Source organism: Curcuma longa, chromosome 3 (genome assembly GCF_044706935.1).
Source record: "Curcuma longa cultivar G26 ecotype Majalengka, Jawa Barat chromosome 3, ITB_CL_G26_1.1, whole genome shotgun sequence".
NCBI classification, from domain to species: Eukaryota; Viridiplantae; Streptophyta; class Magnoliopsida; order Zingiberales; family Zingiberaceae; genus Curcuma; species Curcuma longa.
This window is the reverse complement of record NC_133863.1, coordinates 19,186,213-19,213,781: the sequence shown is the minus strand read 5'-3', so window position 1 is coordinate 19,213,781 and position 27,569 is coordinate 19,186,213. Positions and strand designations below refer to the sequence as shown.

Here is a 27,569-nt window from a genome sequence, read left to right as displayed (position 1 = left end):
AACATATTTATTTTAGATCCTAGATTTAAATTAGATTATTTGCACAAAATATTGCTTTAATATCATTTAAAGATTCTTCTTCTTTGAAAAAAAATGATAAATCCCAGTCAGTCTCATAGACTCAATCCCTGGGGGTGGCCGGCCCGATCCCACAGAAGTTTCCCACCGACCACCAGGGTAAATCGGGAAGCGCATATGGCGGCCAATCCAGATGCCCAACATCCTTTGATTGCGTTCCCTATTTGGAAGAAAATTCTTGCAAATACGCCGTAGCTGGGGATCGAACCGCAGGTCCCTGGGTCACAATCCGGGTGTCCTACTGTTGCACCATTACCCCGGGGACAAAAGATTCTTCTTCTTTTAATCATGCTATTATTGTATAAAATACTAGAAATAATTTATGATATTTTCAAAGATTATAGTTTAAAATATGGATTAGAAAATAATGTGATTGAAACATAGAATATTAATCATACTAGTAATTTAAACCTCATGCAAGTACAACTTTTATAAGAATGGACAAAATATTCACGAGGATCCTCAAGTTTAGAAAAGAACTTGAGAATTATTTTATGATTTTTTTGATTTCAATGAAATAGATAGCGAGTCGATGATATTTTACGATGGTGGTTGTGAGACCCAAAGTTATCACATCCTTTATTACATTGAAGGAGATTCTAACTAATCTTGTGTTAACCGTTGTATAACTGACACTGCTGTTGTATAGACATTTAGTTATAAATGTAATACTTTAGATGAAAGACAATCTTTTGACTCTTTGGAAGCCCAAGTGTTACTTGATGATTGGATGAGAACTGTAAAAACAATACAAGGAATGTAATTTTCAGATGATGATTAGATGATTTTTATATTAAAGTAACTACTATTATGGGAACGGAAAATGAAAGTAAGTAAATAATGCCATTTTTTAAAATAATAAGGTAAAAAGGCAAGCAAAGTATGTGAGCTTTGATTCCTTGTACCCAAGAGGATATATAGACAATTTAAATAAGTTCAAATCTTTTTTAAGTATTTTTTTCTAAATTTCTAAATTTTTTATTTTTTAAAAAACAAAATAAAAATAATATTCTTGAATCATTACGAACTAATTGAACCGTAATTAGCAATTTCGAATCATAAATCATAATCGTCTTTAAAGGTTAAGGGTCCAGATTTTGTGAATCGTCGAATTGGTGGTTCCAAATCACCGTTGGGTCTATTTCAAACCAACAAAATCGACTAATGAGAGTTCAGTTGCCTACCTAGTAATTGAATTCCCAACATAAGTCATAACAAGATTGTTGATCAAGCCAAGGAAGAGGAAGGTCTTTAGTTATCAGATGCCTTGTGCGAAGCTACAAGTTGATTAGGAAAAAGTTGACTAAAGGATTTGTTCCCAGGTTGGAATCAGGTTGAGTCGATTGAAGGATATGCTGCTAAGTAGAAGCGTACTCAATCAAGAAAACCATTGACAAAACAGTTAAGTCAATTAGAGCTTTTTGTCAACTAGAGTGCTATAGCGCAATAGATTGAAGCTTATTAGAAGGCAACTTGAAGGTTATAAAATAAAGAGACAAGGGGAGCTTATCAAGGCTAACAAATAGTAGTGAAATAGTGTTAAACTCCAACATTCTCGTGCTATCTTGTTTAATTTTTAGTCTTAATATTGATTGTTTCTTACAGACTTTGCTTTGTAAGACTTCTTGTAAGAGGTTTCTCTGCCTTTAGGAAGTAGAAAGATAGTGGGATTTGCGGAGTGAGTTGTCATGAGTCATAGGCCATGGATTTGGGTTTCGAAATCACAAAATCTGTTGCGTTAATGCTTGTATAGTTTGTTTTATGTTTTCGCTGCAACTAACTTAATTGATTGACATTGCCAAGTATTTGCAAGAGAAAAGTTTTGAGTTCAAGTGTTATTCACCCCCTTCTAACTATTTGACACATCATCAATCGATCCTACATAAGTTTGTTGTTGAAATGGATTGCAACTCTCGAACCTCAATTAACTGTCTTGTTGCCTTTTGCACGAACCAAGTTAGAACTTGCTCTAATAACTTGTAGAGCAGAATGAAAATTTCAACATAAAGAATGTGACTTGTAAAACTTGCTCTAGAGACTTGTGCTTAGATGCATCCAGCAGATTGATATTCTACATTTGTTTAATAAGCTTTGACTATGCTTGGTCAGACCAAGAAAGAATCTCTGTTCAGTAAAGAAGACTTGTGAAGTTTGTCAAAGTTAATCTCACCATGTCAAAATTTCAGAGGAATGTTAATAAGGTCAGAATAAGCACTACTCATTGCTGTAGCTTATTTCCACATGGCATCCTGGACTTAATTTTAAGTGTAAGTGTTGATATGGTAAGCATGCTTTTATGGGAAGTTCCAACAATAGCATGCAACATAGGACTACAATATGCGTTAGGTATGGAAGGCATCACAAATACATTTCTTGTTACAGTGTTACACCAGCAAGGTGCTAATTAAGTTTCTGCATGATATTTATTGTACTATGTGAGGTTATGCTATTTGTTTCTTACACTGCTTAGATATCATTTAAATCCATCATCATCTTGCTAATACTTGGACTGTGATTCACCTCTCTTCTGAACTGTTCAGATTTGAGAAAGATTTAGTTGCTGCAAGGAAGGTCCAGAAAGCTGGTCGAGAAAAAATGAGGAGAGAGAAACTAAATGAACAGTTCGTGGAGTTGGGCAATGCATTAGGTAAAATTTCTTCCTTTGATTAGATTCGTAGTTGGATCAAACATGGTGAACAACCAAATTCTAGAATTGACTCTGAACACAGAAAAATGGAATAACAAAATATATACACTTTAGCAAAAGGTGGAATCCGTCACCCGAGCGGCCCTATACGGTCGGCCCCACGATCATCTGTAAGAAGGTAAATCGAGAAACGTCACGACGTAGGAGGGCATTGCCTCGGCTTAGTCGAGATTCGACCCTTGCCCACTTTAGCAATTTTACTCCGTTGTAACCAACTTAACTATGCCCCGGGGGCAATAACAAAATATATACACAATAGACGAGAAGATGGCTTACAACAACAACAACAACAACAACAACAACAACCAAGCCTTATCCCACTAAGTGGGGTCGGCTATATGAATCCTTTTACGCCATTGAGCTCTATCTCCTATTATATCATCATTTATATTTAAATAAATTTTATCTTGTTTTATTGTTGCTAACCAAGTCTTTTTTGGTCTACCTCGCCCTCGTTTGATATGCGTATTTGTCATAGTTTCACACCGCCTAACTGGAGCATTTATCGGTCGTCTAAGTACATGTCTGTACCACCTTAAACGTGTCTCACGGAGTTTTTCCTCAATAGATGCAACTCCAACTTTCTCTCTAATGCTCTCATTTCTATTCTGTCCATCTTCGTATGTTCACACATCCATCTTAACATCCTCATCTCCGCAACTCTCATCTTTTGCTCATGTGCTCGAGTCATAGCCCAACATTCAGCGCCATATAACATGGCAGGTCTAACTGCCGTTTTATAGAACTTTCCTTTAAGTTTTAGAGGCACTTTACGATCACATAAAACACCTGATGCTCTCCTCCACTTCAACCATCCTGTTTGTATTCTATGTAAGACATCTCTCTCAATCCCTCCATCGGTTTGCAAAAATGATCTTAAATATTTAAAACTCTAAATTCCAGACAACTCATCATCTCCTATTTTAATACTTGTCTCATTACGTTCAATATTGCTAAACTTAAATTCCATATATTCTGTCTTTGCTCTACTAAGCCTAAAACCTTTCTCTTCTAGTGTTTCTCGCCAAGATTCTAATTTACCATTTACTCCCTCACGTGTCTCATCTACCAATACATGCACCATGTTCATCCATGATACGGTATCTTGAATGTGTCCAGTAAGTTCATCCATGATTAGTGTAAAAAGATAAGGACTTAGAGCTGACCCTTGATGTAACCCTATCTTTATTGGAAATGCTTCAGTTAATCCGCCTGAAGTCTTCACTCTAGTCGTTACTTCCTCATACATATCCTTAATTAGGTCAATATATACTACGCTAACTCCCCTCTTTTTAATTAGGTCTAGAATTCTCCATATAATTTTCCTTGGGACTCTATCATAAGCTTTTTCTAAATCAACAAATATCATATGTAGATCTTGCTTTTGCCCCCGATACTTTTCAATTAGTTGCCTGAGAAGATGTATAGCTTCTATTGTCGACCTACCAGGCATAAACCCAAATTGATTTTCGGTGACCATAGTCTCTTTCCTTAATCGTTTTTCTATTACTCTTTCCCAAAGTTTCATGGTATGCTCATTAATTTAATGCCCCTATAATTTGCACAATTTTGTACGTCCCCCTTATTCTTATATAAGGGAATTAGAGTACTTACTCTCCATTGATCTGACATTTTCTTTGTTTTCAATATCATGTTAAATAATTTTGTAAGCCATTCAATACCTTGTTTCCCTAGGCACTTCCATACCTCTATCGGGATATCATCTGGTCTAACGGCTTTTCCATTTTTCATTCCGTTTAAAGCTTGTTCTACTTCTGAAATTTGAATTCTACGGTAAAAATTTAAATTTCTATACTCATTTGACCTGCTTAAATTACCTAAGTTAAGTTGATCACCTACCCCTTCATTAAAAAGATGATGAAAATACCTCTTCCACCGCTCTTTTATTTCTCCATCATTTACTAATACCCTATTGCATTCATCTTTAATACATTATTAGTTTACCTGACCTCAAAAATTATCTCAATTAAATCTGTTTTTGAGGTGTTGATTGAAAGAGAGGCTCTATTTCTCAACCATTATTAGTTTACAGTTGTGATATAGCCAGTGTAGATCATTGTTTCATTTTTCAAATTTAAATGTTTCAAGGTTCAGAGAGCTAACACGAAGATCATAATAAAAGGCATTCCTTGTAATCTTGTTTGATACCCTAATTTCCATATTGGCTTCTATTCTCTATTTAAAAAAAAAGATTTCCTTCACAAACATAAAATATTGTTTTTATCTCATCGATAGTTCATGACCGTAATTGACAATAAATTCCATTGAGTTTGACATATATTATATAAAGTGTCTTTAAATTGATTATTAACATATATATTTTTATTAAACTTGTCTTCAATTTATATAATTTTTTAGCCTTTAGGCGTGACATTTGATTTTGTATAAAGGTGATTTAAAAAATAAGATCCATAATAGAAAGTGATAGAGAGCAAAGGTGAAGTTGAATGATTGGTAAAATTACAAGAAGGTGGTTTTGCATATATATAATGTTAGCTAAAGATCAATAACTACCATCAACCCAGATTCAATTCACGCTAATAGCATTTATGAGGAATTGTATATGTAGAAGGATAGTAAGACTTAAAGGAGGAGAATAAAGCTGCATTGGCTATCACTAATCTATAGTTATAGAACTTTAGTAGCTAGTTCTATACTCGTCAGAGCGTCAATCTGTCCAATTTCCAGAGCTGAAGAAGGAACTGTTAGCGAACATTATGGTGCCTGTAAGTTCATAATGCCTCAAACTGGAAGACAATAACTGTTAGCGAACGTGAACAATGTTTGTCACTGGCAAAAGCTACTGTTTGTTCTTAGCGAAGATGTTACTAGATTCACACTAATTAAAAGAAACATGAAGCAATTGTTATGAGAATGTCCTAGAATCTAGATATCCTAAAACAATCTGCTCTTTTGAATCTACTGAACTTGACGATTAACTTGAGAAAATATTTGTTTTTTCTTTCACAAAGATAATATAGATGATCTTTCTTTGCGACCTATAACTTGGCCTGATACTCTTGTTGTTTCATTGTACGTTGTCATGCCTCTGAGTTTTATTAAGCTTGCTGATATTTTTCATATCACATGTGGAAAATTGTTTCAGACCCAGAACGACCCAAGAATGACAAGGTCACCATTCTAAGCGACGCAATTCAGATGCTGAAGGACTTGACTGCTCAAATTAACACACTGAAAGCTGAATACAACTCTCTTTCAGAAGAATCTCATGAGGTAAATTCAATTGATATGGAGCTACTTTGTAAATTTGACACTGTAAGTGCAAATGTTTATATTAAAGTATTGCTCTTGTTTCTGTAGCTGACACAAGAAAAAATTGAGCTCAGAGAAGAGAAAACAAACCTGAAATCAGCAGTTGATCATTTAAATGTCCAATATCAGCAACGGCTTGCAGTTGTACATCCTTGGGCAATATGTGACTCTTCACTTATCCTCCATCCTCCTTATCCAGTTCCAATGCCGGTTTCGATTCCCTCAGCTTCAATTCCAATCCACTCAGTACAGCCTTACCCTCTCTTCCATAATCCAAGTCAAGGAACTATTCATTATCGATGTTCTACTGACATGGTATACTCTTCTTCGTGCAATTCTCAAGCTAAGCGATCATCAATTGAAAGCCAAAATTCATGTAAAGAAGCAGCCAAATGTCAGGCATCAAGCCATCAGTATTCTGGGAACAAGCCATGTGATGATGATCATCAGAACTCTGGAAAAAGAAATAGTGCCCTTTTGAATGTTGCAACAGAGTTGGAGCTCAAGAGTCCTGGTTCTTCAGTTTCTACTCAGTCAAAATCAGCACATAACTTGGTTGGTGTTAACGTGTTTCTGCAAAGTCGTTGATATCTGAATTAGTTCTAAGCTTCTGTTCCCCAGTTTGTAATGATGGCTTCGATGGTAGCAAATGTTAGGAAGAACTAACTGGAATTTGTTCTGTAGGATGCGATGCCATCTGGAACGAGTAAGAGGCTGCAACTCAAACATGCTCCTAGCAGTAGCAGCTCAAGTAGGTGTTCCTCTTGCAGTGTGGCAGTTGACAACTCCAATGTCGTGGGAGATGGCCCCGTCTCTGAGAATAAGTGACTTTCTAACTGTAGAAATAATAGAGAAGAAGGAATAAAATGCAGACCTTCAATTGCTTGTAAAAAACAGATCTTCCGTTGAGAAAAAAATCACCGGAATAGGAAGTCTTCTATTGATCACCATCTCTTCGTAGAGAAAGGAGAGATTGATTATCATTTCGTGAGTTGTTACATTTGATATAATGTCTAATGTACGTATATTCTATATGGAACAACCGCCTAACTATTTTAGTCAATCCTCATCGATCATATTTGATACCTCTAGCAATAATCACTCCAAGTCAGCTATACGCTAGCATCACATGTTCTAAGATCCTGATCTAATGGGCTAACCTCTTGAATTGGATTAGTACATTATTTACAGGCTGACCTCCCGATTCAGATCAATATATTTGTATCCCTAGTCCGAGCTGTTTGAGCTCTTTGTTCCGAGCTCCTTGAGCAGCTCTTTGTTCCGAACTCCATGAGCTCTCCCCGTTGATGTATTTTGAGTTCCTTGCTCTAAGCACTCTGAGTTCTCTTACTTGGCCCGTGCAATTATTGGCCACTTATAGATGTGGCCAATGCTCATCATTTATGAAGATAATGATCGATAATAGTTGAGCAATTAACATTAATAGATGCACTTATGATTAGTGAGATTAATAATTGAAACTGTTAAATTATTTTTATTATCTCGAAGGACGTTATCATAGCCTCATTTGAATATTATGTGAAATGCTAAGATGATACTCATATCTTACTTATGCTTATGACATCTTGATGAGGTATGAAAAGTATCAATACTATCATAGATCAACTATGGGGAAAGCAAATGTTCAATTCATGGACATCTTGCCCATTTATCATAGTTGGACATTTTAAATGTTTTGAATACATTTCTATGTTGTACTCATAGTGATATACACTTGCAACATCAAAGGTTTCAAAACATGGCTAGAGATTGATACATAAGTGTAAGTTTGTGTCAAATTTTTGAATTTTAGTCAAACTTATGAAATACTTTAATTTTTCATAAAATTTTATTTTTCATTGATAAAGAATGTTAAAACAAACTTGCTTGCAAAATTTTATCATTTTTCAAACTTTATGGAATTAATAGGGTATTTCTGAAGTTCATCTCAAAATGTTGAATTGAGTTGATACTTGGTACCAGTCGACTGGTACCAATCGACTCTCGCTCATTTCTCACTTGACTAATCTTTCTGTGAGATTTTTCTTCACAAGCAGTCAATTGAGTCAAAATCAGTCGACTGGTGAGTCTGATAAGGTTGAAACTCTATGATTTTGGACGTATCTTGGTCATTTAGGTATCCTATGACTTACTACATCTTGAAAAATGCTCTAGGGAGCATTGTTCATTATAAAGGTCAATGGGATTAATCACATGTATTTTGGGTTAGATGTTATTTTTGTTGATTCCAACGCACAATTGAAGTTCATGTTTGAACTTCTACTTCTTATTTTCATGGTTTAAGGTTCCTCTAGATTTTGAGACTTTCCAAAGACATTGTTGGTGCAATGGTCTAGGAGAAGTAGGGTTTTAAATTGTTGGTGCAATGACTTTAGGGGGAGTGTGTCCCTCAAAAGACAACTTTCTTATTACTTATTCCAAGGGGATAAGGTTCTTGCTTGGATATTTATCCTGGCTCTTGTTCATTTCTGCCTCCTGTATGGGGATGTTGCCTTTTTAGTGTGTGTCAAAAGGGGGAAAAATGAGTTAGGTTTAAGTTAGAACCTACATACCTTATGCTTTATGCTTCATAATTATATTTTTTGCTGAAATTATATCTTATCATGTTAAAGACCTAACTTAAATAAGTTTTTGCCAAACATAAAAAATGGGGAGATTGTTGGTGCAATTTTGCCCCAAGTATCATTTGATTTTAATGTTTGGCTAAATGAGTTTAAGTTAGGCAATGTTGATGATCTAATATGTGTGATTTGAGTAAACAGGAAAGTCCAGGTTTGAAGTCTTAGCAAATGGTGAAGTCCCGGAGGTGCAGCCTCTTGGCAAATGGTGAAGCCCCGGAAGTGCGACCTCTTGACAAATGGTGAAATCCCGGAAGTGCGGCCTCTTGGCAAAAGGAAGACTTAACATGACGAAGCCGATGGAAACATCTCAGGCAAGTGCAAGGATGAGGAGCCGTGGGCTAGAAAGCATCCAAAAGGGGGGCACGAGGCTTGTGGAAAATGTTTGAATGTGTGAGTCTAGGCTAAGGGATGAAGAAGAAAGCTGAAAGGTAAATTTCAGCTTCATCAGTCGATTGGGATGATATCAGTCGACTGGTGTCCTAATCCAAACTACACAGAAAGATCAGTCGAGTGAAAAAGCAAAGACTAGTCGACTGTTCAGTCGACTGAGTGAGTGATCAGTCAACTGGGTGAGTCATCAGTCGACTGATATTCGAACGTTGAAGCTGACAGTTGGAGAAAGAATACAATCTGCAGTAGCCGTTGGAGCTCACCAGTCGACTGGTCCTGAGACAGTCGACTGGCATCGCAAAAATATAAAAAGACGGATTCAAGCTTGGAGACGTAAGAAGTGTTTTACACTTTTCATCTTTGCAAGATTCTAAAGCTCTGTCAATCTCTCATACTCTTTCTCCAATCTTCTCTATACATCTGTAAGAGGAAGAGATCAAGTGTAAAGGTTTCTCCACCTTCAAAGTTGCTTTGAGAAGAAGAAAGTTTATAGTGGAAAGTTCTGGTGGTGTGTGTGGATCCTTGGATTAGTCACCTCGAGGAGGTGGATACCAAGTAAATTAAAGGGATTAGTATTGCTTGATCTTAATTTTATTTTTATCTTGTGCTTCCGCTAATAATATTGTAGGCAAGAGCAAAATTAGCTATTCACCCCCTCTAGCAAACGTAACGATCCCAACATTCTCGAGCTGCCATATTTCCCAAGTTGCTTTGACCCATCAAAGACCAACAAAATGTGCTTTGACCCTAAAAACCCTATGGAGAAGCACTCATGAACCCAAGCTAATATTTCCTTTAGTATCCTCTTTTTCCTCTCTATTAAGGATTCTTTCCTTGCCTAATAGTAAATTTCAAAAATTCTTTTGGCAGTTACATGATTTGTACGTGAGACAATGATTGTTTTGTTAGGAGGATAATACTCATGAGCCGTGAGGTACACATACATGTATATGAGATCGTATATCTTACATAGCTATTCAGATTTGATAATTTATCAGAAATAAATGACTATTTTTGGACACATATAAGATTGTGGATTCCGATGATATGTATTTACCTTTTAACAAAAATAGTAAGATTATTTTAGCTCTTTACCCGGGACTCAAATGTTCATCTGAATTCTGCATAAATGATTAATTTTGTTGATCTTATCAACATCTGTATCCAATAGTTGGAAAGAGATACATGTGCAGAGATTGCCAAGAAACAGTCGACTTTGACCTCTGTGAAACATGCTACAACACCACTTCTAAGCTGCCTCGCAGATTCAATCAGCAGCACACGCACTACAACAAAAATGACTTTCCGCAGCGTGTCATCCGCAGCGCACATCATAGGTGCGTCGTTAATAGTTGCTTTGACGGCGCACCCAATAAAATGCGCTGCGGATAATATCATATTTTTATCAACCGCAGCGCGCAACAATAATACGCTGTTAAAAATACTTTTAACAGCGCACATTGTACGCCGTTAAAATTATTTTTGACAGCGCATATTGTGCGCCGTTAAAAGTATTTTTAACAGCGTACAATGTGCGCTGTTAAAAATTTATATTGACAACGTACAATGTCCGCTGTTAAAAATTTATAAATTATAACAACGTGCATAGTACGCTGTCAAAAATTATATTAATTTTTTTTAAAAAAAATTACTTATAAGTAGGGTTTATGGTCTGTCCAGTGGATTAGGTTCGGCGGGTTCACCCTTCTTCTTTTCCTCCCAAACCCGAGCCGAAGTGGTGTACATCTCCTTCCCCGATCCCGTGCTCGTCGCGCCCCTCTCCACTGCCGACCATTGCTAGCACTCGTCGTCGCGCCCTCGTCGCGCCCCTCTCCACTGCCGACCGTCGCCAGCACTCGTCGTCGCGCCCTCGCTGCTACCATCTGTTGTGAGCCAAAGTGAGACAGAACGCTTGTTTCCCTGAGGTCGGCGTCGAAGAAGGCGAAGATGGTCTCTGGCTTGGGGCTCTGGTCGGGACGGGTGGTGGTGGATGCCGCCAGCACAAGCTAGGGCAGCTCGCGTCGATCCTCGCTAAGGAGTTGCTCAACGGACACCGCGAGGTGGTAGTCTGCTGCGAGGAGATCTGCCTCTACAAGGATATCCAGAGGACAAGTACGATCGCATCTGGCAACCGGAGCGTCGACATCCTCGGTGGAGGACGAGATCCACCAACCTCACGGTCCACACCTTCGAACAGGACGAATTCGAGGCGCCGACGGCGGTGCTGCAGACGACGTTCACGCAGGCGAGCCTCGCCGACAGGGAGATGCGGTTCTCTTGGGACTACTTCGAAGGCATTAACAAGTTCTTCGCCAACCTCCACTTCACGGAGCTCGAGAACAACCTATCGAGGCAGTTCAACATCTCCATGAACGGCGAACTTTGGTACGACATCAATGTTGTGCGCAAGCTGTTTGATGAAATTGCAGAGAGGAACCTCGCCAACTGGAATGCCATGATTGCCGGGTCGGCTTACTTCGATCTTGACGAGGAGGGACTCGAATGTTTCCTGAGGTCAAGGAGGGAGGGCCTACGTCCTGACGAGTCTGCATCTAAAGAGATTGATTATGGTGGTGAAAGCATATCTCAGAGAAGTGCCATTTTAGATGGTGGCACAGAAGATCAATTATCACTCAAAGATTCTTTGGCAGCTGCCAGAAATGCAGTTCAAGCTGCTGCTCGTATACAAGCTGCTTTCCGTTCTTATTCTTTCAGGAAGAAGCAACAAAAAGCTGCTTTATATCAAGGCGGGGGCATTCTATTCCCTCCATAGATGCATAAAGTTTCTGTTGCGTCAAGGTTGCATAACACGTTCCAAAGTTTTTATGATCATAAGTTTGATAAAGCAGTTTGAGAGGGTTTCATGCTTATATCATGCATGTATTATGTTGCTCATGTTTTTAGTTGTTGTAGTGTAGATAGTTAACCTCATGTATTTTTTATTGTTATTTACATGCTTAACTGTTACATGATTTTTTGTTTTGGCAAAATTTATGCTAATGATACCCTACTTCTTTTTTTTGCAGACAAAAGTGAAGAATGCGAGTTGTGGGGATATCAGTGAGAACAACAAATGCAAATTGATTCATTGGTGTGTTGATGGAGTTGTGGCAGAAGGCCGAATTGCATCTACAGATCCAAATGCAAGAGTACATCACGTTCCTCTTGGTGGATCTTGCTGGAAAGTTTGGATTGATAGAGTTTTTGTTGAAAAGGTGGACATACTTCGACCAAATGAAGAAATGCTTTTTCTTGAGGATGTAATAGGAAGCACGATTGCTTGGTTATCTAAATATATAATTGTGTAACTGATTTAGAATTTAACTTTTTCAGAAAAAAACATGGAACTGAATAGTTTTTTGTTATTATGATCCATTGTTACTAAGTAAAGTCTGTTATTTGTTGAATATATATACTAGTTTGAAATGATATTATTATTGTGTTATTTGTGTGTGGTTGTTGTTGTGTGTAGTATCTATGTTGTTATTAATTATTTGAATTTATATTTGTGATTTGAATGGTTTGAAATGCAGTTATAATCCAGATGTGATCAATCGCAGCGCGCATTGCGCGCTGCGGATGTAGACAATCACAGCGCACAATGTGCGCCGCGGATAATCTCATTCGCGGTGCGCAATGCACGCCGCGGATGATCGCATCCGCAGCGCACAATGCGCGCTGCGGATGAGATCATCCGCGGCGCACATTGCGCGCTGCGATTGTCTACATCCGCAGCGCGCAATGCACGCTGCGGATGCCTAATGACTTTTAACAGCTTGCAACTGTGCAGCGTGCGATGTGCGCTGCGGATAACATATTTGCGCGCTGCGGAAAGCCATTTTTGTTATAGTGACACTAGAGCATAAGTTTGATAACTAATTCAATCATACCCCGGGGGCAATCTCCTCCAAAAGGCTTCAAGGCGAACGACGTACGTCTCAATGGCTGACACTGAGCTAGCATGATTATCAAAATCATGATGACCCAGGACGAGACGATTTCATATGAAAGAACAAGAATTTTGGAATTAGCTAGAGCTTTCAGCCAGCTGCCCTTTAAGTACCTGTCTATTATAGCTTTTCCCATAAGTGGATTGAAGAGGAAAGAAGTGGGAATAATTTATCTGTAAAAAAATTAAAGTGTCTTTTGCCATTTTTTTATTTTCTATTGTGACAAATATATTTAAAAAGTGGTTAATTTATCTGCTGAAATTGTTTTAAAATCAATATCTCTACATGCGATGTCCAAGTTGCACATTGTAAAATTTATTATCATTTTCTTGAAGCAAAGTTTAGTGACTTTTAAGTTCATGGTAATATTTTATTGAGGTACATATCTGTCTTAGTAAATTATAAAACCTAACCTTTTTCGAGGGAAATGTACATCTTTGTCTCAACAAACCATATAGTTTCTTATTGCAACTTCATTTCTAAAGGTAGACAGACATATTTACCTCATAATATTATACGTAAGAAAGAATTTCTTGAAGCAAACAATTCAGTCTCAAAAATAATTTAATTTCCCATCTTAAAACATTATAATTTTCCTTCTCTTCAGTAAAAAAAAATGAAATCTACTACCCCAACGGTCCCACACGGTCGACCCTACGACTATTGTGAGGAAGTAATCGAGAAGTTGCAGTTGACCATGATGGAGGAGGGTATTGACTTGGCTTAGCTGAGATTCGACCCTTGTCCATTTCAATAAATCTGTTCTATTGTAACTAACTCAACTATACCCCGAAGGTATAATTTTCCTTCTCAAATTTACTCAAGGTAGATGTTCTTAAGTATTAAAATTAATTTTGTTGCAATATCAAACTACATTAATTACAAACATACTGTGATATTATGTAATAAAGAGAAATATTATGATTAATTCAACAAGTTTATTGGTCAAAACATATTGTTTAAAAAATTGAAAATGCTCCCAGGTGATCTAGGATAATCAAATCAGATCTTGGAAAAAATTTTAAGTATGGTTTACCTATGCATCAAATGTACAAAATTTTGACCAAGTGCACATAGAGCTCATAATTTGATGTAGTTAATGGTTCACTTGACACTGTCAAATGGCTTGATGGATCAGAGGTCTATAATAAAGTAAACTTAGATGTGATCAATGGAAGTTGCTATAAGACATTTAAAGGACTAAAAATTCTTGGCAAGCTGTACTTTAGGACAAAGCATGGAGTTGTTGAAGACTTATAAATAAGCTTCTTCGGGCAAGTAGTTAAAACCTTAAAGGTGAGAAATCTTTTGGCAAGAGGTTGAAGACCCAAAGACAAAAGAGTATTTACACAAATGAAAAAACCTAGAGTCGGATACTTGATTTACCTAGTGTGCAGGGAGTGGGGCTGAGCTATACACCTCCAGGACAAGTCGCAAGAGTCGAATACCTGGATTTACAAAAAAAAAAAAAAGGAGTTGTGAAGATTTGGAGGCAAAAGTCTTTAGGCAATGTCATCAAGAATAATGTAGAGGTTGAAGACCTAGAAGATGTGTAAGGGATGAGAGTTTACATGGGAATCATAATTTTGGGCTTACACTTTTGGACAATATGATAAAAAGATGTACATTTGTATATTGTCTTGTGCAATAACCCTCTAGGGGATTAATATAGATGGTTGACCAAATAACCATCAAACCAATTGATGGATAACTATGATACAATTATCATTTGATATGTTTGCCCATTGAGTTTGATCAATCAAATAGAAGATTTTTGGTCTACAAAGGATAAAAAGTAATTGTTGATAATTATTCTTTTTAAGATTTCTTGGTAACCCCTATAGAATCGAACTCGATGCTAGAGGGGGAGAGTGAATAGCATTACAAAAAAAATTAAAATTTATGAAAAAATAAGAGAATCTCTATCAAGTTATTTATTAGAAATCAAATAATCTACTAAGTACTGAAGATAAATTTCGGAGAGACTAACCTAATAAATTCATCTTACTACATTGTTATAGTATATTCGATATAATATATTCAAATCAATATTGATAATATCCATTAAATAATTAAAAGTTTTGAAATTACAAACCCTAATTGCTCTAGCTCTCTCCTCGCTCCATGTCTTTTCTGTTTAAAATGTGCACGTGAAAGTGTCTATAAATAATAGCTTGGTCCCCATTTTCTTACCCTAAAAAAATACTATTAGAAATAATGACATAGTTTGAATTAGATTCAAAAATTAGTATTTGAAAAAAATTATCAGTGTTTGTCTATGTTCATCAATATTGATCAAGCCTTCCATATACGTTGCAAATGATTCTCCAAAATTATATGCTTGACTTGTTTATTTTATTGGCTCCTTCGTCTGCTCTCTTCAGATTCTCAAAAATTCATAATCTTGTCTCAATTCTCCTTAGCGTTGCAGTTTGGCTTTTATCCCTTAGTCTTCGTATGATTTAATGTATGTCGGATGTGATCACCATTTTTTTCTTAAAAATCCTCCTTATTTCTAACTCTTCAATATTGTCCCAAGTGAATGCCCACTACAATGGAAAAAAAGTAATTGATTATATTCACTTTAATTTCATATATAAATTAATTGTGATGGCTTACTTTGAACTCGTTCTACCATAACTCTTTTATTTGATCTGGAGTGCTTGTATAAATTATTGAATCCCCTCCCAAATAGTTATTCACTATTCTATTAAGCTCGTGAATAACATGTACAAAATTTGTTAAGTGTCACACCGAAGGTTATTCACTATTCCTCAATGGTTATTCACTAATAAATAAAAATATAATACATGCAAAATTTTAATCTTTAGTACTTATGAATCTCCACAAGAGGCTATCGACTCTTAGTTGTCTTCCCTCTCAACAATTGAGTGTCACACCGAAGGGACTAGCGAAGGTATTGGATTGTGAAGGTGTTGAAATAGATTGCAATGGTGATCTTCCATTAGTTTTTCATCTATGGTCGGCATATCAAAACTATCAACCATAATTGATAGGATAAAGTAAATAAAAATTACATGTTAATCAGATTCATAATGAAAAATATGAAAAAAAAAACTTATCATATTTAAATGCATGAAACAATACACCAATATATCATCTCTAATGACCTATAGAAAAAAAGATAGTGCATTAATAAATAAAATATATAAATTTAAGAATGAGATAGTAAATAGACAACTAATTAAGTTACGAGATTTATAAATTTATAAATTAAAACTAAATTTGCTCACATAAAAAACATTACCATATATGAAGATAAACTATAACAAAAGACATAATTATAAATCAAAGTCCTCAATGTCCTCCTCATCCTCATCATCATCGTCGTCGTCATCATCATCATCACCACCACCATTATCATCAGCATCATCATCTGTCTCAAAATTAGATTCCTCATCATCATCCTCATGAATTTCACTTGCATTCATGTCTATTATTACGTTGTTGGATCTCATAATATTAGAATATTATATTTCTCGGTCTGAAATATGTTCACAACTTCTTTTTTATATGCTATGTCTTCCCAATTTTTCTCAACTTTTTTCGATGCTTTTGTTTTACAAACAACCCACCAATCAATTTTTTCACGTTTCAAACTAGGATATGAAACATAAAATACTTGAATCGTTTGTTGTATCAACATAAATAGTTTATATTTCTTATATAATTTCTTATAATTTAATTAAATCAAATTAAACTGTGGATGCGCATTCATCCCTCTAACAGGGTCAAACCAACAACACATAAATAAAATAACTTATAATTCTGGCCTAGGATACTCTATCTCTATAATTTCATTCAACAAATCATAAAAATCATTTCTTGCACCTTCATCATTGGATGATTGAACACAAACTCCACTATTTATTATAATTTTTTCCATTTCATATTATTGAATACGAAAATTATATCCATTTATGAAATATGTTGGCCAATTTCGTACCATTGACAGATGGATTAGCAATCCTTGCTCAATATGAGCTTAATTATCATAAATCTAAAGTCAAATAAATATGTGTAAAATGTCAACATATGGTAAAAATGTCAACATATGTGTAAAATATCAACTTACATATTTTGTTTAACCATGGTGCAAATTCTTCATTGCAAAAGTGATCAAACTTATGTGTCGAAAGATTAGAATATAAGTTTTGAAAAATCCTACCATAAAAAAATTATTGTTGAAGATCGGAGATGGCTAGAGAGGAGGGGGGATTGAATAGCCTCCCTTGAAAATCGATTTTCTCCTACAAAAATGTTAGTGCACAGCGGAAAATAGCTAACAAAATGAAAACAAAGCAAACACTATGATGTACGAGGTTCGGGGATAACTTGCCCCTACTCCTCGGCGTGTCCGTAAGGTGGACGATCCCTTGATCTTCGGTAGATCAAACCCCGGATGAATCCGGCTAGATGAAGTCTCCTTCTCGGTGGAGTGACCTCTCCACAACCAATCTCAAGCAGATAGATGTTAAGTACAGAGACTATAGAAGGAAAACTTAAGATTGAGGCAAACAAGTAAAGAGCTTACAGCACAACCTCAATAAATAGAACAAAACCTCAAGCAGAGCTTCCCGAGAGCAAGGCACCACTCCTTGCACCACCTCAGGCAGAAAGCTTCAAGGAAGAGCAATGATCGTGAGCAAGCAGAGAACACACCACAGCCAAGCACAAGCACACACAGCCTTGTTCGTTAGAGTTGTTCTCCCTTCTCCTTCATCTCTTTCTTTTAGCCTCCTTGTTCAAATGGTCTCTGAGTTCACTGCACACTGAGCAGCCTGAGCCATATGAGCTTACCAGCACCACGCTCCTCTCAACACCCTCACTGATCATCCTCCTGTGCAGCTCAGAGTCCCGCCATGTCTTTTACCTGAAACCAAAGCTCGACAAACTGTGAAGATAGAAAGTAATCCCTTCACTCTTCCTGTTCTTCATCCAAATTCAAACTCCACCTGCAAACCTCAGAGACGGATTAGCACAGCAACATCAGAAATAATCAAAAATCAAAAATGATCAGAGCAGGAAACTAAACACGATCAGAAATGCTTAATCGATCAGACAATCGATTAAACGTCATAATTCTTTCCTCTATAAAACGTGTAATCGATCCAGCCTAACCACTAATCGATTACCTAAACCCTTAATCGATCACCTGATCGATTAAGGTATGGTAATCGATCAGGTGATCGATTACCAATCGCCAACCAAATTCCTCATTAAGCTTTGTAATCGATCACCTGATCGATTAAAATTCACCATAATCGATTGCCCAATCGATTATGGTGTATTCTGTGGGTTTTACGAATTCTCATAGAATGCTCTGTAATCGATCATCAGATCGATTAACCACTAACCCTTGGTCTTACAGAATGCTCTGTAATCGATCACCAGATCGACTAACCAACTTACCCTTGGTTAATTGATTCACTCATCGATTAAACAAAAGTGAAATCAAAACTCATGCAATCTGATCACTTGGTTAACTTGGGTCTCACCCGAGCCAACCGCATTGGATCATGTATTCAGAGAACAGACTCCCAAGCCTCCTTTGACAATGATCCGGTCCAAAGACAAGCTACCATGCCTTCTCCGACCATAGTCCGGTACAGAGAACGAGCTACCAAGCCCTCTCTGACCTAATCTAGAGAATGAGCTACCGAGCCCTCTCCCACTTCATCCGGTCCAGAGAACGAGCTACCAAGCCCTCTCTGACCTAGTCCAGAGAACGAGCTACCGAGCCCTCTCCGACTTCATCCGGTCCAGAGAACGAGCTATCGAGCCCTCTTTGACCTAGTCCGGAGAACGAGCTACCGAGCCCTCTCTGACCTAGTCCGGAGAACGAGCTACCGAGCCCTCTCCGACTCCATCCAGTCTAGAGAACGAGCTACCGAGCTCTCTCTGACATAATTCAGAGAACGAGCTACCGAGCCCTCTCTGATCTCATCCGTCATTGGTCAATCTGAATATATTGAACTTAATTCTTATACAATTAAAATGAACTTAAATCTGTGTCAACATCAAAACAACAATCGGGACAAACTGCATCAACAATTATAATATAAATAATTTATGATATAAGGAATATATAAAATATAAAATTTATACTAACTCAAAATATGATGTTACTTCTCGACAGTTTAGTAAAATATGTGTGGGTTGTCAGTCATTCTTGTCCGTTAAGTATCTATGTGTACATGGTCCACTTAGTTGACCAAAGTAGTTAAAAATTGAGAATTACTTCAAATTGAGATCAATAGGACCCTCATCATTTCTTCCTACGTTTCTCCTTTTGCATTGAACATGAGACTCAAAATAATATGATGCAAAAGTTGTTATTTCCTTGAGTATATATGTATTAACAATAGCGACTTTAACACATGCTTTATTTTTTACTTTTTCTTCAAATGATATAGGAATGTAATTGTAATAAAATAAAATGTATTAGAAAATAACATATAATCCAATTAGTCATTTTATCTGCATTGATAACGAAGTATAGAAGATGAAATTTTTACCTTTCAAATGGATACATCTATCAAAATTAAATAGGACCTCTATCTTTGGGCTCATATGACAAGTGAACCAAAAGATATTCTATGGAATCAAAAATAATGGTAGAAATATTCTTTCTAAATTACACAAAATGATTAGAATGTCTCTTCCTAATATCTCCATGTGTAAATATTTTAACACTATCGAGTAAATATCATGAAAGAAAATACTTAATTTTGTAATGGCACCCCATATAAAATTTGATAAGAGTTCCATAAAAGCAATAGGAATTAATTTTTCCATAAATATATGACAGTCATGACTTTTTAAATCAATCAATTTGCATTCGATATCGACACATCTCCTAAGATTAGAGACATAACCATCAGGAAATTTCAATATTTTCAACCATTCACAAATAATCTGTCTCTGATCCTTATTCAATATATAAACGGTCTTTGACTTTGATCCTCTACTACTTTTATTGACATCAATAGTGGGTCATTTACAAAAAAAAATCACATATCTTTTTTCATATTTAGATTGTCTTTTATTTTTTCAGTGATATCTATAACTTATTTATCAGATTATTAAAATATGCTTTTAAATATGCATTACATCAAGATTATGATGAATCAAATGACTCTTCCAATATATAAATCATAAAATATATGTTGTTTAGTCTATTTATGTGTACTCCCATATTCATATGTTGTATGACATGACTCTTTAATAATAGATGAAAAATTAAGCACTCTATACCAAATTTGTTCACTTGTTAATCTCAATGGAGGAGATGATTTTTCAATTCTATTCTTAGTGAATTCTTCTTTATTACTTTTGAATTTATAAATTGATAGTAAAAATTATCTATAACAATCAAAATAACTCGACTCCTTCTCATATTTCAATCTGATTGACTTTGATCTCTCCATACAAGTAAACTACTCTAAATTAAGAGACCCATCTCGCATGGCGAGGTGACACCTTATCTTGCTAGTGTAGATGCTATAATGAATCATGATCTGTATAAAAAACAAATTCTCTATGGAATAAATAGTGATGCCAATACCTCACTACTTACACAACCACATAAAACTCAATATCATAAGAGTTATAGTTAAGTTTCGCTCCAGAAAATTTCTCATAAAATATGCCACGGGTCGGTTTGTTCTGACTAAGTGCTATGCCAATAACAACTTTAGAAGCATCTGTGTAATTCAAAAGGTTGTGAAAAATCTAGAAGTACCAAGACTAATGCTATTGTGAGTCATTCTTTAATCAATTGAAAAGTTGATTTTGCATCCTCAGTTCAATCAAACCTACTGCCCTTCAAACAATTTGTTATAGAAGTCATGATACTGCTAAAAGAAGCAATAAAACACCTATAAAAAGATGTCAAACCATGAAAACTTTGTAGGATCAAAGTGAGTACTTGAGGGGGTGAATATCACGCTTGTCATTTTTTTCACATATTTAAGAAATTCATAATCGAGTATATAAAACACAACGAAAGATATAATAACACACAAAAATAGACAAATTTATATTTACTTAATTCACAGTCACTGGCTGCTACTCCAAGGTCCACAGTTCTTGACCGCTTACGATAGATAATTTACTATAAAACTCTTTCTTTTTCGAGAAAGAGTCTCGCCTTTATATAAGGATGTAGGAACAGTAATATACTTTACCATCCTAGTAATTAAGTACATAAATAGATGAGAACAAAATTAAAGTTTATCGACACAATGAGTTTGCTATGACGTGAAGATGTCGGTGCAGCATTCCGACATTGCGGCAGCATATTGGGAGTGTTGTTCACGTGTAGAGTTATTGTCCATTATGTATGAATGAATATCTAGAGTTCCCCTCGTAGCTTCTTTTATAGACTGATCCAAGCGTTTAAAACTCCTTTCGAGTGCCTCTACATCGTCACATCGATCTGCTCTCGACACCGACTTAGCATCTCCGAGCGCCTATATTCCGTCCAGACGTTTGGAATATTAACGTGGAGGTTGTCGGGTTAGCTTTGACTCTGCCGCGCCTTATCCTTCTTCGAGCGCTTGGAGCCTTCCAAGTGCCTGGAAGTTGAGATGTCTCTAGCCACTCCATGCTCACTACATCATCCGCCTTGCTGGCTCGATCGATTGACATCCGAGCGCCTGGACCATCTGATCGCTTGGATCTATAGGGGCAGTTGAAGCTCGAAGTTTCAATCCCTTAATTTTCAGCATCACAAAGTTAGTACAAAAATATTTTTTATAAGAAATAGATTTAGATAGTTTTTCAACTGTATGGTCTTGACTTTTAAATTTTCAATGAAATCCTAAGTCAAACCGACATCTACTATTCTCTTCAAGGGAACGTGTCCTTACCTACTCCTCTTAAGAGAGATTACCTCTAACAACCATCTGATCCTCCAAATCTGGTTAGACTTCGCTCAGTATTCGATCCTCGATCTCAGGACTTTCCTTCGATATTCGATCCTCGCTGACCCATTGCTCTGCTAAATATCCAATCCACTGACCCGCCTAGACTTCCTTGCTGGTGCTCTGATCTATCAAAATGGGTCACATTTGATCAGACACTTGGTTGTTGAAAGTCCAATAAAAAGTTGGTCAGAGAAAAGTTCAAATGGATCACGGTTGATCGGATACTTGATAGTTGAAAATCCAACAAAGAGTTGACATGAGGTGAAAAGTCCAAGTGGGTCATAGTTGATGGCGCTTGAAATTTTGCTCCGTTTAATTATTGCCAAACAAAAATTTTTCGGAGACGGAATCTTTTCAAGCAGCCCTCATATTCGATCAACTATGTGCTTGATTGATATATAAGATCATTGTGCTCTTGTGTTGGTATTCAGGATCCATATATAAAGGAAATAATTTACGCAGTGGAAAATAAATTGTACCTTTCTTCTTGAGATTGTGTAGGAGATGTTCTTTACCCGAAAACCTCTTGATCTTCTGTTATTTTACTCTCCTCTTCTTGGACGTTGTGTGGGCAACGATCCTCCAAGATGACTCCACCTGTAACGACCCGACCTCTCATGCTTACTTACAAGGCCGGATTCGTTACTTATATACATACATAAACTACAGCGGAAGGCTTACTGGGGTGGCAAGAACTGTCTAGAATAAAATTTTCCTTTGAAACCCGACTAAATCCGTATTTAGGGTTTGGAGCTGACACGGCCGTGCTGTTCAGCACGGCCTGCCCGTGTCAGGCTCTGGACGCGCGGCACTTCCACGCCGAGCGACTACCTGGCACGGCCGTGCTGTTCAGCACGGCCTGGCCGTGTCGGTCTCTGGACGCCGAAGGGCTGGCTGGCACGGCCGTGCTGTTTAGCACGGGCCGGCCGTGTCGCTCTCTGGAAGTCGACGGTGTCCAGCCAATTCACAACAACATATGTCAACCTGTTCTAACATACATCACAAATATACTACTATGTCTAAACATAAATCTTGGCATAGCATGAGAGGTTCTATAAGGCATTATCATAGTCTAAAACATGTTCGAAATTCATAAATGGTTAACTACAAGTCAAATTAGTCAAAACATGTAGATCGTCAGTTCCAGTTCCTTTAGCCCACACACATCTTTTCTTTTGCATTGATCTTCCAGCCTCCATCAGTTCGTCAATCTCTTTTTCCCTTACCTTTATCTGCAGTATAGGGAAAAATAGAATCTGTAAGCTAAAAGCTTAGTAAGAAACATTCTACCTCACTAAAACATGTACGATGCAAATGTTTTGAAAACATGGTTCTTGAAATCATATAAACATAGGAACTACATGGCATAGCATCGCATAAAGCATGAAGCTGGAAACTGAACATAAGCATGTATCAAAACCCAAATATAACAGGGATCATACAATACAATTAATTGTGCTGAGAATGCAATGTAGCATGAACTGAGGTCTGAGCTAAATTATCTAAACTTAGCCATTCTTGTACCTATATTGTGTTCACCTAGCTAGTCTGTAAACCTGAAACCATATACATACTAGGTGAAATTATTTATATCATGATCTTGCTTTGGGCCCGGCACTGTACCGTGATATAAGCATGCTATGGGCGACTGCGGGAGCCCCTCCCGGGATGACTGAGGGAATCCAACCCTTACTAGGTTATCTGAACCTAGCTTACTAGGTTATCTGAACCTAGGGACCGACTGCGGGAGTCCAGCCCGGGATGACTGCGGGAATCCAACCCGTTGGATCAAAGATCCTGTACAGTGCCAAAAAAAATGTATTTCTTTACTTGTTCGTATGTCTTGTTTTCATAAGGGTTATCTGAACCCGTGCTAGGTTGTCTGAACCTAGAGGCTACTATGGGAGCCTACCCAATGGACCGTAGTCCCCTATAACTGAAGTAGGACTACGTAGCATGTTCTAAGGTGCTTAAAAGTGTCTAAGACATTTTATCGAACACGTGGCGTGCGCTAAGGCACATCCCAATACATGGATTCATACATAGCATGTTATCTAACAATCGAAAAACATAAAACGGAGCCCTATACTGCAGGTGAGGAGTTTCTTACCTGTTTCGCTAAATTTCCTTACGGTTTAACCTCTAGATTTTCCGGAAACGAGAGTCGTTCGACGATTTGCTTGCGTCGATGAGTTCCTCTCGCGGAGACGAGTGCTCTCGTACTGGAATCTTCGTCGGAGGTTGTCCCGTTGGCCCTTGGTGTTCGGCGTGAAGAGGAGGGAGAGAGAGAGCCGGCGGTTGCAAGGAGGAAGAGGAGAAATTCGTGACTCAATAAATCCCTAATTCCCACTTAAGTTGTCTATTTATATCAAGGGGTAAATAGGTCCCAACTCGTCTATAAATATATTCGGATCTCTTCCCTTTCAGCAGCCGCTGCTGGCACAACTGGTTCCCTCTATTCTGCTTAAATCATAGGTCTCGGGTTCAATTCCCCGCAGACCACTTAAGCGACTTATTTCTTTTTGCTACTTCCGATACTCTAAAAATTCCATAAAAATATGCATAAATTCCAGAAAATTCATATCATATTTCTAGAATTAAATTGAGAATTTTCGGGCGTTACACTACTGATAACTCAATTAATTAACTTCTAAATCCAAGAGTAGTATCACTCAACCTTATTATCATACGGAACTAAGTCCACTAGCAGGGTTTACATGATAATCCTTATGAGCTCCTCAATGAGACATCATCAGCCTAAATATTATGACACAGTTTCCTTTTATAATCAACAACACACCATATACATAATACTATCTCCCAACTCATCGGGCCTTTTGATTTAACGAATAAATCTCACCCTTTGATGAATTAAAGAAATATATATTAAGTATATGTGCTTGTTATTATATCCGAATTAAGAGTATGCGCATCCATAATAACTGAGGTCTAGTTCGATTATACGGTCAGTATAAATTGAATGACCTTAAACGGTCCTGTTCAATACACACAAAGTGTACTAGTGTAATCTAATAGTCAAGATAAATTAATACTAATTACACTACAATCATTCCAATGATTTGTCCCAGTCCATCTTGGTTGTGAGCTACTATTTATAATTTATAAGGAACCGATAACATGATCTTCTATGTGGCACCACACACTATGTTATCTATAATATAAATTAAGTGAACAACTGCATTAACATAAAATGCAAACATTTGACCAAGGTGATTCTCATTTCAATATTATTGTAAAATAGATATTTATACAAAAAGCTAAGGCTTATAGTATACATCCCAACAATAGTTGATCAGACACTTGACAGTCAAAAGTCCAACAAAGAGTTGACATGAGGTGAAAAGTCAAATGAGTTATGAAGACACTTGGCATAAGAAGCGAAGTCCAAGTCAGTCAAAGTTGATCGGACACTTAGCTTGAGATGGATGAAGTCCAAGTAGATCATGAAGGATCAAACATTTAACATGTGGATGAAGTTCCAACATATTAAGTTTAACTGAATGTTGGGCAATAAAAACTCTCAACAGGTCAAGGTTGATCGGATACTGGGCAAAGAAAGTCATGGTAGGTTGGCATCAATTAGATACTTGAAAAGATAAAAATTATACCTGTTGTAGCGTGCCTTCTCACAGATGAAATTGCTCGCCGTCGGAGGAACAATCACGGCGGTCGGAAAGCTCCTCAAAGTCCACAAACCAAATCCACGATTTGGTGTTCTCCTCTTCTCCGGCAACCTCTTTCTTTTCCTTTGCTTCGCTCTGGACGTCAGCGATAACCGAAAACCGCACCACCAAGGGGTCCATTCCCTTTTATAGGCATAGCCCCCTTTTATGCTTTGTCCACGCATGCACCACGAAGTGCATCGTGGGCAGCATGGGCAGTTTCATAACTGCCTACATCTCCCACTCGTCCAAGTGAAGCCACAAAGGTAAATGAATACAAAATCCATTAAGAGATATTTAGCCACATAAACCATATAATACCGGAGTCTATAGTCACATAGACTAAGAACTTAGAGATCATCAGTCACAAAGACCATACAGTCACATAAACTGAAAGAACAACCAATTCATACATAGGAAAATGGTTCGTGCGACAGCAAGCACATTGAGCATTCATTGTTAAGAAAGTTGTTACACCTTACATAACTGCTCATAGAGCGATCAATGCTAAGAAAGTTGTTACACCTAACTTAGCCGCTCCCCAAATAGTACATAACCATTTTCTGAATGACACATAGTCATTTGTTCAATGGTACACAACCATCATCCAGGTGGCACACAGCCGTTTCCAATGGTACAAAATCATTTTCCTGGACACATCATGTCTTGCTATTTACCCAGATTAAATAATATTTATTCACATCAATATGAACATCTCTAACCCCTCAGTTTGACTATCATGTCAAGAGCATGTTCCATATCCATAATATTCACATTCATTTCTATACATAACAGAAATGGGTCGACCAGTGAATATTCTCAAATAAATGTGAATCTATTTAATCTTCCTTTTTAGCTTGAGTCCATTCATTTTAATCAGTCGCTTTCCTAGTCATGTTCCATAGACCGAATCAACCATAGTCATAGGTTTACATGCTAAAGTAGCAGACCCTAATTAAAATTTCAAGTAAACAGCTAAATAGTCACTTAAGGCAAATGCTGAGATTAACATATAATCTCAAAGGGCTCACATAGTAGAGAAGCAGGGATCCATTCTCCTACTACCCTTATTGTCGTCTTAGCACATGTGGTATGAATCACATGCTACGATGTTATCTTCTTTACAGAAAAGAACGCATGTTTTTCACAATTAAACATCGTACAGATTTCGATCTAAACATTCCTAATGTTTAATCCTGAATCCAACATATGAATTCAAATCTGGCTACAAACAGGTTTAGTAAATGGTGGGAACATTTACTTCGATCATCAAACTTTAAATGATCTCATCTTGATCCAATTATCAAGGCGACCCCAGCTTATAGTATTGTAACAATTTTACAGCTACATAAGCTAACAGCTACATAAGCTGAACTATAAGCACCGGTCTTACCTCTATTCATACATAACAAATAGAGATGATTGTCCATGTGAAAGGACCAATCACAACCTGCCAACATGCATACCGAGATCTTATATGAATGTAACTCAAAAACACATACACTGAATAGATTATGGCAAATTACTCAATCATATAATATTTGATTGTCATTGTTACATTCTTCGAAGTCCCATAGACTTTACATGTTCACAAAATGACTATCTAGTCATTGGCTTAGTAAAAGGATCTGCAAGCATAACTCTTGTAGGGATATACTCAAGAATCACCTTCTTTTTAGCAATAATATCCCTCACAAAGTTGTATTTTATAGTTATATGTTTGCCCTTGCTGTGATATTTGGGATCCTTTGAGAAAGCTATAGCAGCTTGACTGTCACAATAGACAGTAACTGGACTCCCACTGTCTTCAGCAATCTTCAGATGTTTTAGGAACATTCTCAACCAGACTGCTTCTTTGTAATACCCGCAATTTT

At 37.0% G+C, this 27,569-nt stretch overlaps 1 protein-coding gene across 2 annotated transcripts in view; it reads left to right on the top strand.

The window, feature by feature from the left end:
* LOC141825210 (transcription factor bHLH121) overlaps positions 1-7,142 on the top strand; it is a 30,529-nt gene extending 23,387 nt beyond the window's left edge. Inside the window, exons 2-5 of one of the 2 annotated variants that reach the window (XM_074712594.1) lie at positions 2,619-2,725; positions 5,913-6,040; positions 6,128-6,634; positions 6,764-7,142. In XM_074712594.1, coding sequence (XP_074568695.1) covers positions 2,619-2,725; positions 5,913-6,040; positions 6,128-6,634; positions 6,764-6,907 — 886 coding nt within the window. In that variant the 3' untranslated portion in view covers positions 6,908-7,142. The remainder of the gene's footprint in view (positions 1-2,618; positions 2,726-5,912; positions 6,041-6,127; positions 6,635-6,763) is intronic. The other variant, XM_074712595.1, reaches the window with a different exon arrangement.
* The last annotated feature ends 20,427 nt before the right edge of the window (positions 7,143-27,569 follow it).